This window comes from Epinephelus lanceolatus, chromosome 22 (genome assembly GCF_041903045.1).
Source record: "Epinephelus lanceolatus isolate andai-2023 chromosome 22, ASM4190304v1, whole genome shotgun sequence".
NCBI classification, from domain to species: Eukaryota; Metazoa; Chordata; class Actinopteri; order Perciformes; family Serranidae; genus Epinephelus; species Epinephelus lanceolatus.
Window position 1 is genome coordinate 15867627 of NC_135755.1, and position 12181 is coordinate 15879807.

At 38.6% G+C, this 12181-nt stretch overlaps 1 protein-coding gene across 1 annotated transcript in view; it reads right to left on the minus strand.

The window, feature by feature from the left end:
* pacs1b (phosphofurin acidic cluster sorting protein 1b) overlaps window positions 1-10546 on the minus strand; it is a 99432-nt gene extending 88886 nt beyond the window's left edge. Inside the window, exon 1 of the mRNA XM_033609765.2 lies at window positions 9996-10546. Within this exon, the coding sequence (XP_033465656.1) occupies window positions 9996-10150 (155 nt within the window). The 5' untranslated portion in view covers window positions 10151-10546. The remainder of the gene's footprint in view (window positions 1-9995) is intronic.
* Window positions 10547-12181: the final 1635 nt, after the last annotated feature.

The following is a 12181-nucleotide window of genomic DNA, read 5'->3' on the forward strand; positions in this document are numbered from 1 at the left end:
CAGCGCGTCCTTTTATGTAACTGGAAGCCACTGTGTCCTTGTTTATAACACATTAGATAAAAGCGAAGCATATGTCAGTGACATTGTCCGTGAAGAGGTGTCACTGCACCTTGGAAATGGAAATCTGTGTGTGTGCTTGCGTGTGTGTGTGTGTGTGTGTGTGTGTGTGCTAGCTGCCAGAAGGGAGTCTGTGTGCTCTCAAAAACACAGACCTGCACCGCAACAACGTCCTCCTCAGCGTTATAGCCTCAATCAACCACAACATCTACACTGCAGCAGCAGCAGCAGCAGCAGCAGCAGGAGGAGGACAGCTCATCTCCACTACATATACCCTCCTCTCTTCTGTCTCTCCTTAACACTGTGAGAGAAAATGAAAACCAGCCACCAGTCACATGATTTCTGTTTGTCTACACTCTTTGTCACATAGGGACTCATCACTGGGAGGCTCCTTCCTATCCCAGAATCCAAACTGGCTTCAAAAATACAGACAGTGGAAGTCAGATTAAAGGTAATGGCCTGAATATGAGGAGATGTTTTTATTCTGGAAATTAAAATGGGGTTTGTATAAGAAGATACAACTGACACAACTAGATTAATTACCTCTCAATGAGTGCGATTACATGGACAGTAATAATGGACATTTATGAGGCGTCTCCCAGTCATGATCATATTTGGGATATGGCGTTTACATGAGCACAGAGAAACGGGGTTATTCTTATTTCTCATTTACATATTGGTTTCTTTTGGGGCACTCCAGCTGGCATATTCGGGTTTCTCATAAATGAAATGTTTTGTTAACATGCACATAAATAGGATACTCCAAAAACCTGATCATAAACAGGTTGTTAATGTCCACTAAACGCACTCATGTAGTGCACATCTCGAGGACAGGACTGGAATGGAATTCTTATACCTTTTGTCTGATTCTCTGGCCCAGTCCCATTTCTTAGTTTTACCCAACGTCTCGTTTTCGCATGTGATCTTGCCCCTCAGAACAGAGTTACATGAGGAGGTGGTTGAATTCTTCCCCGATGAAATTGGACAACCCTTCATGACCCTGATATGTCATCAGATGCCAGCATTTACGTAAACAGACGCAACAAGTGTTGGCGGATATTTGCGTATATGCCTTTTCCTGCTGTGGTGATTTCTCTTGTATACTATAGGCACCCTATTGTGGTTGTCAGGCTGCTCATGACTTGTTCACAATGTAAAGTTTCACGTTATCAATCGATCAAACAAGTCCTCAAATAAAAAAATAACACTGCTAGCAACCCTAGCTCCTTCACTACCTGAAGCCGTATCAGGTGCAGCAACTTCACTCCTGGACTTCAGTTAAAATTTGGGCATCACATGTTATCAAAGGGGGGGGGTGCGACATAGAGATATGTCAAAATGTGGAGCTGTTACACACAAATCGGCAATAACAATGTAACATAGCTATGTAGCTATCGAGACCTCTGCATACTACAGATTTTTTTTTTTGTTATGCTTATTGTAAAGAAAAGGTACGTTTCAACAACATAAAGCTAAGATAATGTGATAGTTATGGTAATTCTTGAATTTTTATTACCCAATAAAAACAGTTGTGGGTTTCTTTTGTTACTCGTACAGCCATCTTAACGAAGATTTCTCATAACACTTGAAGGGTTCTTCTGAAAAGCCTCCTTTTGGAGGGCCATGTAGCGCTAACACTTTAACCTAACCCTTTATACCAACAAGAATCAAGACACCCTACACCCTACACGTGAACACAGAAAACATAGGGGTAAGGGCTACGTGGTAGGGGCAAGGGATGTATTGGGATTGGGCTCTGTCTATATACAAAATGAGACTCAAAGTGTTTGGTATCAAAAAGATTTTGCATTATTGAATAATCTCAATTTTGTCTTCAACCTTTTTTTGCCTTTATCAACAGCAGTCTAACTTAAACAAATATGATGTGATTATCCACGTCTATTATTTATATCCAGAATCTCGAAATGATTAATTTGATTTTGGTTTGTTTTCCCATTAGCAGCTAATCACAGTTTACAGTTTGATTAAGAATGTAAAAGATATGCATGTTGCATTTTTCTTTTTTAAATCATATATTTTTCATCTCTTTCAGGTAAAGCCCACGGCGGGTTTCTACCTCACCTGCACATGTATTTAATTTCTATTCACTTCATGTCGGTCTGACCTTTCTTTTTAAAAATGTGCAAATAAAACCTAAAAAAAGTACATTTAAAGTGTGTCTGTTATCTATTCAGTATTTTATGTTTCACTTGGACTAAAAGGATGAGGACCATCTTTTCCTTGGACGAACCGTATCTTGCAGAAACAGCATTACTCCGAAAGTGCTTTGTGTCTTCAAAATGTCTTTTTCCAAAAACAACTGATGAAAACGGTAGTAAATGATTTGTTTGAGCAGCAACCAAAGCAGTAAGACAGTTTTTTTAATCAGCCCTTAAAAGAGATGAAACGGTATGACAATTTCCTTTCACAAAAGACTATCAGGGTACTGTTAAAATGTACTGAAAATGTTCATAAAGTGCTGATACACACACCTAAGTCATTAGGTTTTAGTCAAGTTTTATTTTACATTGGTGCATAAGCTGCCTGTCTTCTAAATGCTCGATCAGGTGTCTGTGTCACTGTGGATGAGGACAAGGCAACAGTAGCTTCACTGGGTTTGCCTGCCGTATGCCTACTCTGTAAACAATAAGGCTACTGCTGTCACTGCCTTCTGCCATGTTTTCATTGACGCAAAACAAACCCACGTTGCATGCTGAGCCTGCGTGCCTGTGTCTGGGAGACTGCGGCTAACTTTGGTTGATGCTGGACAGGTTTTACTGCGAGTTTTTTAAAGTGCAGTAATCAAACATGGTTTTATGATGATTGAAATTTGAGAAGGTAATACTAAACGTGAAACCGGTAACCGTTTGCTGGCGTTAAACCACTGAGGGCTTTAAATCTGATACCAATACTGATACTTTTCTTTTGACTCATTTTCAAGCCTCCAAACTGACACTGTTGTCCTGCAAATCTTACTCTCAGAGGGTCTATAAAAGAGCATTTATGCCACTATTTGGGCATCACAGCACTGAGAACTCTTTTGAGTGGGCTGGCAGCTTTTTAAAGCTTTGGTGAGAGGTTTCACTGCAGGTTTTTAACAGCCTGCCAGCCTTCAAGCTGCTGAGAAAAACATGAAAATACCCTCTTCACTGCGACAATTTTACTGGTTTCAACTGCAATATGATTCCAATGAATAACACTGATTAAAACACATTCCTGAGTTGTTCCAAAGCCACTGGTTAAAAAGATCATTGAAGGCACGATGGCCATGTATGTCGCTATCTCCCCTCTCTCCCTGAGGCCTGAGGTTGGACAGCTTGTATCAGAAATAGTAAGCAATCGTGGAAAGTCAGGGTGAGGAGGAGGAGGAGGAGGAGGTTTGCACTCTATCACCCTTCATCTCCAACGGGCGAGATGAGCCGCAGAGGAAACTTCAGACCTCTCGGCCACTCAGCTGTGCGGAAGAGCGAGCAGCACCAAGGCAAGTGGCAAAGCTTCTTAATGAACACTACGACCGCGTCTGCATGTGTGCGTGTGTGTGTGCACGTATACGATATCTCCATTTCTTTCCGTGTGTGTGCGTGTTCAGCAGCAGGGGTTTAGGGGGCAGGGTGGATAATGTAATGCTGACACTCAAGGAACGACTGTCGTCCCACTATTGTGTTGCAGGGCAATTATAGCAAACGGGCCTAACAAATGCACAATGTATAATTCAGAACATCCTGGATTTCTGCACCGTGCTTCTTCATGCCAGCAGTATTCATTTCTAGGCCAGTAGATAAGCCTTTCTTTTTAATTCCCTGCTGTTTTCATTTATTTACATTACATTTGCTGAATTGCAAACACTATAAAAAGCTAAAAAGAACATTTTGAGGGTTCCTGGCAAAATATATTTTTAAATTTATTTTTGTGTCTTTGATAAAAATACTGGCATGACTAATGTTTAAATGAAGATTACTATCAATGTGCTTGTCTCAGCTACTCAGAATCTCTTGGTATCTTGGATCATGGTTCACATTTTTGGGCTCATGATTGTTTATAATGAAGCAACCACAACTTTCACTTTCTTTAGATTTAGTGGTGAAGCATTCAACCAAAACAGGAAAGGAGAGTTCTCTTTTCAGGGTTGTTTCTTTGATTACAAGAGGAAATCCAGTGGCTAATAATCATCCTTTCACAAGTGCTGAGGCCAGACAAACTTCAAAAAAATACATGTTCTTCTAATCATTTTATATGGCCCTTGAAATTAGCTCGTAATCCCCCTGGAGGGTCACTGATCTAGCAGATTAAACATATTCTAACACTGAAGTCTCTGTGAGTTGCTCTGGGTGAAAGTATATCAAATGGAAATTCTTCAAGAAACAGTTTGGCAGCTGACAAGCCTGTTTAGTTTCTGTCCAAAAGTTAGACGAGAAGATGGGTACCACTCTCATGTCTGTACGCTGAATATAAAGCTTGAGGCAGTTGGTAATTAGCTTAGCTTAGCACAAAGACTGGGAGCAGGCCTTTTCCTGCCTGCTTCCAGTCTTTGTGCTAAGCTAAGCTATAGCCTGGCTCTGTCAAAGTCAAAGTTTAAAAATCCACCTGCCAACACCTGCGACTCAGTAATTGTCATGTTTTATACACAAACTGAATTGTAAAAACAACGAGAAGCTAGCTCCAGAGCTCCTAACCCTAACACACCTCCTCTGTTGGACCTTTTTTGGTCTTCAGGATAGGATAGCTTGTGTTCATTAGCTTTAACAGGCCACACGATCTCCCCTTGGAACATCAAAGTAAACCATACAAGTTTGCTAAGTTGCTGAGTTTGCTAACATTAGCTAGCTATGCTAAGGTTGTTAGCAAACTAACATTAACATCAGCTGAAATGAAGTTAGTTTACAAATAACTTGTACTAGTAGTAACATTAGCTATATTGATGTCGCTAACAAACTAACATTAATGTTGGCTGAGATGCGATAGTTTGTAAATAACTTGAGCTAACCTTATGAATTTGCTAAAATTAAGTAGCTATACCAAACTCGTTAACAAACTAACATTATTATTAGCTGAAATGCTATTAGTTTGCAAATAACTTGTGCTTACCTTATGAGTTTGCTAAAGTTAAGCATCGTTAGCAATATTAATGTAGTTAACAAACTAACATTAATGTTAGCTGAGATGCCATTAGTTTGCAAATAACTTGTACTGATCTTATGAGTTTGCTAAAACTAAGTAGCTACTGTGATGTCGTTGACAAGCTAACATTAATATTAGCTGAAATGAAGTAAGTCATGTTAGTTATGAGTTTGCAAAAGTTAAGTAACGTTAGTGATATTAATGTCGTTAACAAACTAACATTAATGTTAGCTGAGATGCAATAGTTTGCAAATAAGTTATACTAACCTTATGAGTTTGCTAAAGTTCATTAACGTTAACTTAGTTATATTAATGTCGTTAACAAATTAACATTAATGTTAGATGAGATGCAATAGTTTGCAAATAACTTGTACTAACCTTATGAGTTTGCTAACGTTAAGTAGCAATACCAATGTGATCAACAAACTAGCATCAATGTTAGCTGAAATTACATTATTTAACTTGCGCTAACCTTATGAGTTTGCTAATGTAAAGTAGCAACACCAATAACGTTAACTGACTAACACTGATGTTAGCTGAAATGACATAAGTTTTCAAATAACTTGTGCTAAGCATATCAATTTGCTATAACTAAGTAGCTACTGTGATGTCGTTAACAAACTAAGATTAACAGTAGCTGAAATGACATTAGTTTGCAAATAACTTGTACTAACCTTATGAGTTTGCTAATGTTAAGTAGCTATGCTAATATTGTTAACAAACTAACATTAACATTAGCTCAAATGACATTTGTTTGCAAATAACTTGTACTAACCTTATGAGTTTGCTAACGTTAAGTAACTATGCTAATGTCACTAACAACCAACTAATGAATGCATGCTATCACATCCTGATGATATAACTTACATAACTGAGTTAGGTAACATAATATTAAGCAGCAAATAGCTTGTACCAACCTTATGAGTTTGCTAACGTTAAGTAGCTATGCTAATATCGTTAAAAAACTAACATTAACATTAGCTGAAATGACACTGCACTGTTTGCAAATAACTTGTACTAACTTTACGAGTTTGCTCATGTTAAGTATCTATGCTAATCTCGTTAACAAACTATCATTAATGTTAGCTTAACTGACGTTATTGAAACCTGTTTGAAACAAGTTATTTGCTGCTCAACGTTATGTTACCTAAGATTTTAACGTAGTTATATAGAAATATTAGGTGGTATTGTTAACCTTGGTGTTACTGGTGGAAAGCGTGCGGCTTATGCAAACCAACGAACACATTTTGTTGTATCCTGATAACGTTTGTCTTCTAAACATAAAATACACAGTAGCATCTACACATATAATACACTTATTTAGCAATGATAAGCACTACAAATGACATATGTAGCCTAAACGTGGAACCAAATGTGTGGCATGGACGTCATACAGTGTAATAAATATACGCTCGGTAGGCTATTTATTAACGATGCGTTAGGCGCTACAAAACAATACACTGTGCAGTATAGTTAAGTGGTACGTAAGCGTTTATTATTGATAAGGAAGTGCGATAAACACGTAGTTTCCACCTTAACACATGCAATAATACACATGATTTTTCACTAAGGGTCCAAGAGGTGGGCTGGCCCTGAAGCTCTGCAGCGGTATCATATTGAAAACAACTGGCTAATTTTTTAATTTAACATCAGAGAGACAGGATCAGGCTGTTCTTTGCCCAACACTGGTCCCAAGTAGTAAAGCTTCCTTTAAAGGGGTCACAAGCCAAAACGTTTAAACCTCTCCTATTCTCTGTGGTTGAGTTTTTACCCACTTTCCTATAGCTCTGTGGTCGCTCTGAGAATAAGACTCCTCCCCCACTCACTCGTGGCTAAGAAGCCACATTGAAGCACAGGCCCAGCATCCATCTATGGAGCTGAGTCATGGGACATTCCCCCTCAGCTCTTGTAAGGAGACCTTCGTTAATAATGCAAGGCGAGGAGCTCTGCAACGGGGCCCATTCCTGGAATACCTGACGCAGAGCAGCTACACCAGGAGGCCTTAACTGGATGCTGGAATCCTAACCATTTGTGGTGTGAAATACTGGCAGGCACCATCCACATTCCACATGGCAGTAAATACACCTGAGAACTGCTACTCTTTACTTACTACAGGCAGCGAGGTGAGCTGAGCAGCAGCCACTGTACTCATCAGTAGGATTATTTGGCTGCAGAAAATGAAGGTTTCATCCCCCGAGGTGAGGGAGAGGAACCAATGAACCAAGCAGAAGGGATAGTGCCAAGCACCTGTTCATGTGTGTGTGCTGATGGCACTGCAGAGAGAGGAATCACCCACTTCAACTGCACTAAAAGAGCTGGTTTAGAGCCAGTGAAATGATTTATTCCTCCTTGGTAAACAATAGAATAGAAGGTCAGGAAGACTGAACACAAAAATGACCTCAGAAGCACTCGTTGATGGATGCGAGGAAGGGTGGAGCTGATTTCAGATAGCTGTGCTTCTGTGCCCTTCAAAACAAATATTCTCGGTAACCTGGTCGCTAAAACGGATACTTGCAGAATTTGACTCATGCCTGCTTAAACAAGTGATATCATCTCTCGCTCTTGAATATTTCCTGTTACTCCCAACTGACCAAAATATGCAACAAAACATACTTGTGGTTCATGTGTTGAGCACTGTTTCTGCAGGTTTTGCTACAAGTTTGTTTGCATGTTTGTGCCTGCATGGGCAAACTCAATCCACAGCGCTGCACAAACAACATATCAAGTGGCATTTTGGGTAGACAGGAAGAGGTTAGATCAACAACACCTCTGCTATGAGGGGGAAGTGCGAGTCCTTCTTGCAGCAACAGAGATTGAGCAACAAGAAGTAAACATTCAGTTGACTGCAAAACATCACCAGGGCTGAATTTCAGTCTATAGTAGACGCAGGATCTTCTAGCTCTGGAACACAGTGCCACAGATTAGCTGTCGGCACTGTTTCTGAAGACTTTCCTGCTGCTTGTGTCTGTGAGAAATCCTATTTAAATGTAGATGACAGAGCCACCGTTTCTTCTCCCATCTCCCACTCTCATCCTCTTGTTTCTCTCCATCCCCCCCTTTTTTCCCCGGCTCTGCGAGTGTCTCTCCGTTGCTGCAACTGCAGTGAAATCGAAGATATTTGACGGACCATGACGCCTGCTCAAAAAAATGCCCCCCCCAAAAAAAAAGTCCACAATCACATTTCGAAGCAAGACGCAGAAACATTAGAAATCGTCTTTGGATACGAGCACGCAGACACAAAGGAGGTAATAATCTGCATCTCAAAAGGAAAGATATTTAAAATGTAGGCTAACAATGGATGTTTTATTCATATTAGCTGTTCCAAAACATAGATCCAGGACTGCATCATTTATTCACAAGCGCATGGTGCACACACACACACATACACACACACACACACACACACACACACACACTGCCAAAATGTTACAAGGCGAAACATACCCTTGAGGCTTTGCTTCTTAACCAGTAAAGCCCCAAAGCATTTTTAGAAAGCAGCATTAAGATGTCAGTGTGTGAGCTTTGTATGACGCTTTCACCCGCACGCTTTATTCCCACTAATTGCTTTCAGTAACCTGAACATCTGGGAGGATGCAGCTCGGCCTGCTGACTGAGAAACAACAACACAATTTATGGGCAAACGTGCAGATTCACAAGCGAAGTTTAACAGGTGAAAACTGCATTATGAGTTGTAAAGCGTGACAAATAAATATACATCAAGAGATTTCCCTTTACTACATTCTCTTATCAGTTTAATCTGCTGTATAAAATCCATCATCAGCTCTCACACTGTATGCTTTTCTAAGATTGTGAATCACATGAGCGGCACTTCAGTCACAGAGGTTAACCTTTGACCTTGAGTCTAACTCATGACCATGGTTATTTCCACGGCATCATAAACACAGGGGGATAGCCTCATGCTGGAGCACACACTATATGGACATTATATCCAGTATGTGTCTTTTCATGCACAAAAAACCACCACAGGTCGCACAAGCGAGTGCATCTGCCTCTGTCAGCAGCGTGACATATGCCAGCCAGCTGCATCCCTTCACAGCCTGCCTGCCGCCGAGTCAAACAAAGGAGCCTACCTGAACGTCTTTGTTGCGGACTGAGCTAAGGTGGATAAGGTGTCTCGCCTACTGTGACCTTGCTGCATTGTCCACATGGACATGCACAACTTTCACTGCATCACAGCCTGCGATGAGCAACATGTCAGGGGATTCAGATGATTCATTTCAGCCTGAAACATGTTTCCCAGCATTCCTCCTCTTCTGCAAACCAATACTGGTGTCATACATGGCAACAAAATGCCCCTCTGTAGTTGCAGTGACAGCCTGCAAAGCATCATCAATCTTTGTGTCTGCACTGATCCGGTGGGCAACAGCTGAGGCTATCTGCTGGGGAAAGGCTGCAGCTGCCCCAATACAAACAGTCTTTATTAGTATGAAAGATAGCCAGGAGGCATGTGTGTGTGCGTGTGTGTGTTGTCTAACATTAGGGCTGTAAAGCTGCTGGGTAATGAGTATTTGGGTGAACTGGTGCAGATCAAACTGGGGTCTCCAGGAGCTAAAAATGGTGCAATCAAGTAAAGATAATGTGCAAATATATCCCAATTAGAGCAAATAAATGGGTAATTATAGATTTGATGTGACCTCCCTGCATTAGCAGCAGCAATCCTGTAAAACGAGGTGCTAATCTTTTTCAGCAGGCACCCATGGGTGTTTGAAATTCCCTAACGTAAACACACAGACAGGGTGATTCCCCATTCACAACCACCCAGCAAAAATGATAAGTCACGCCGGGCCCCCTTCACATACCTCGGCACACAGCTGGGCGAGGAGCGGTCCACCTCCCAGGTAGCGTACAGGTTCATTTGCACCGGCCGGTTGGAGGTGATGCTGACCGGCTTGGAGGGCTGCATGTGCGGCGAAGGGACGCCCCCAGTCCGCGGGAGCCCTCCTCGCTCCGACATCCTGGAGGCTGTGGACGAGCTTTCAGGCGGAGCTGAGAGGAGGAATTACCCGTAGTAGCCTGGCTGCTTCTCCGTCTGTGTGTCGGTGTTGTCCCGTTTTAAGGTCCTCCTCCTTTCTTTGCCTTGTTTTTCAGGCTCCTGCTGCTGCAAACGCGCAAAACGCTCGCGCGGTACGTTACGGTGTCAACGGAAAGTTGATCCGTTTAAAGCTAGTCGCCGCCGGAGAGTGAAAACATCGCAGTGGTCGCGGGGGTTTGAACCCGAAGGCAGGCGGCGAGTCCCCGCGTCGGTGTGTGTGTCCTCTCGGTGTCCCAACTTGGTGTTGTTGGGGGTGTTTATCGATGGAGGAAGCGGAAATTTCTCTCGCACAATGAGCAGAAAGCACCGAGCTACGCCTCTTCAGCTGGAGGACGTGAAGCACGAGAGCGAGAGAGAGAGAGAGCGCGAGACAGAGGGGCTGGCCAATAGTGAGCTGTGCTGATGTTACTGTGCGCTTTGAAATCCTGTGTGTCACCTACTCTCACATTTACGGTTAACTATCTGTTAAATCAAGAGGGTGGACTCATATTACACTGTGCTGTATTACACTGTGTCTTATTCAACTGTACCTCATATTACTGAAGTTCATTATTAATTTAGTTAATCAAATGTTTGTTCTAAAATTAATTAATTTGATTACTTTTATTTGTCAGGATTATTTTTTATTATCGTTTTTTGACTACTTTTGCTTTTTTAAATTATACTTTATTATTTATTATATTTTTAATTATATTTTAATTATGTGTTTTATTGTATTATTATTATTATTATTATTATTAGCATTGAGGAAAATTATTTATTATATTATATTGTTGTATTATTTAAATAGAATATCTCCTTAATTATTGTTAGTAGAGTTATTAAAGTTTATTATTTATTCTGAAATTCATGTATTTGATTACTTGTATTTGTCAGGATTATTTTTCATTATCATTATCGTTTTTTGACTACTTTTACATTTTTTAAATTATATTTTATCATATATTTTTTATTATATTTTAATTATGTATTTTATTGTATCATTATTATTATTATTATTATTATTATTATTATTTTAAACCTTTAAGAAAATAATATGAACTTTTATTAATAGCATTGAGGAAAATTATTTATCATATTATATTGTTGTATTATTTAAATGGTATATTTTCTTAATTATTATTAAAAGAGTTATTAAAGTTTATTATTTATTCTGAAATTCATGTATTTGATTACTTTTATTTGTCAGGATTATTTTTCATTATCATTATCGTTTTTTGATTACTTTTACATTTTTTTTAAATTATATTTTATCATATATTTTTTATTATATTTTAATTATGTATTTTTATTGTATCATTATCATTATTATTATTTTAAACCTTGTTGTATTATTTAAATGGTATATTTTCTTAATTATTATTAAAAGAGTTATTAAAGTTTATTATTTATTCTGAAATTCATGTATTTTATTACTTTTATTTTCAGGATTTTTCATTATAATTATTACTACTACTTATGCTTTGACTACTTTTACATTTTTATTGTATTATTATTATTTTTATTATTACACATTTTATAAAAAACATGCCATTTTTATAAATAGTAATATTGTTTAAGAAAATATATATATTTTTATTATTGTTCATAGAGTTATTTAAGTTTAATGTTAGTTCTGAAATTCATGTATTTGATTACTTTCATTTTTCAGGATTAGATTTCATTGTAATTATTATTATTATTTATGTTTTTGAGTACTTTTATAATGTTTGACTACTTTTGTAATATTTTATTTAAAAATACAATATTTTTATTTTATTATTCTATCATGTTTTTATTTTAGTATTCTTACTGTTATTATATTTATTATTAACAATTTATAAAAAAGTATGAAATATTATAAATAGTATTATTGTTTAACAAAATGATTTATCATATTGTTAAATGAATATATATTTCTGTATTATTTCAATACCAAACCTTTTTCTTTCAGTTTGGATTATTATGCTTTCT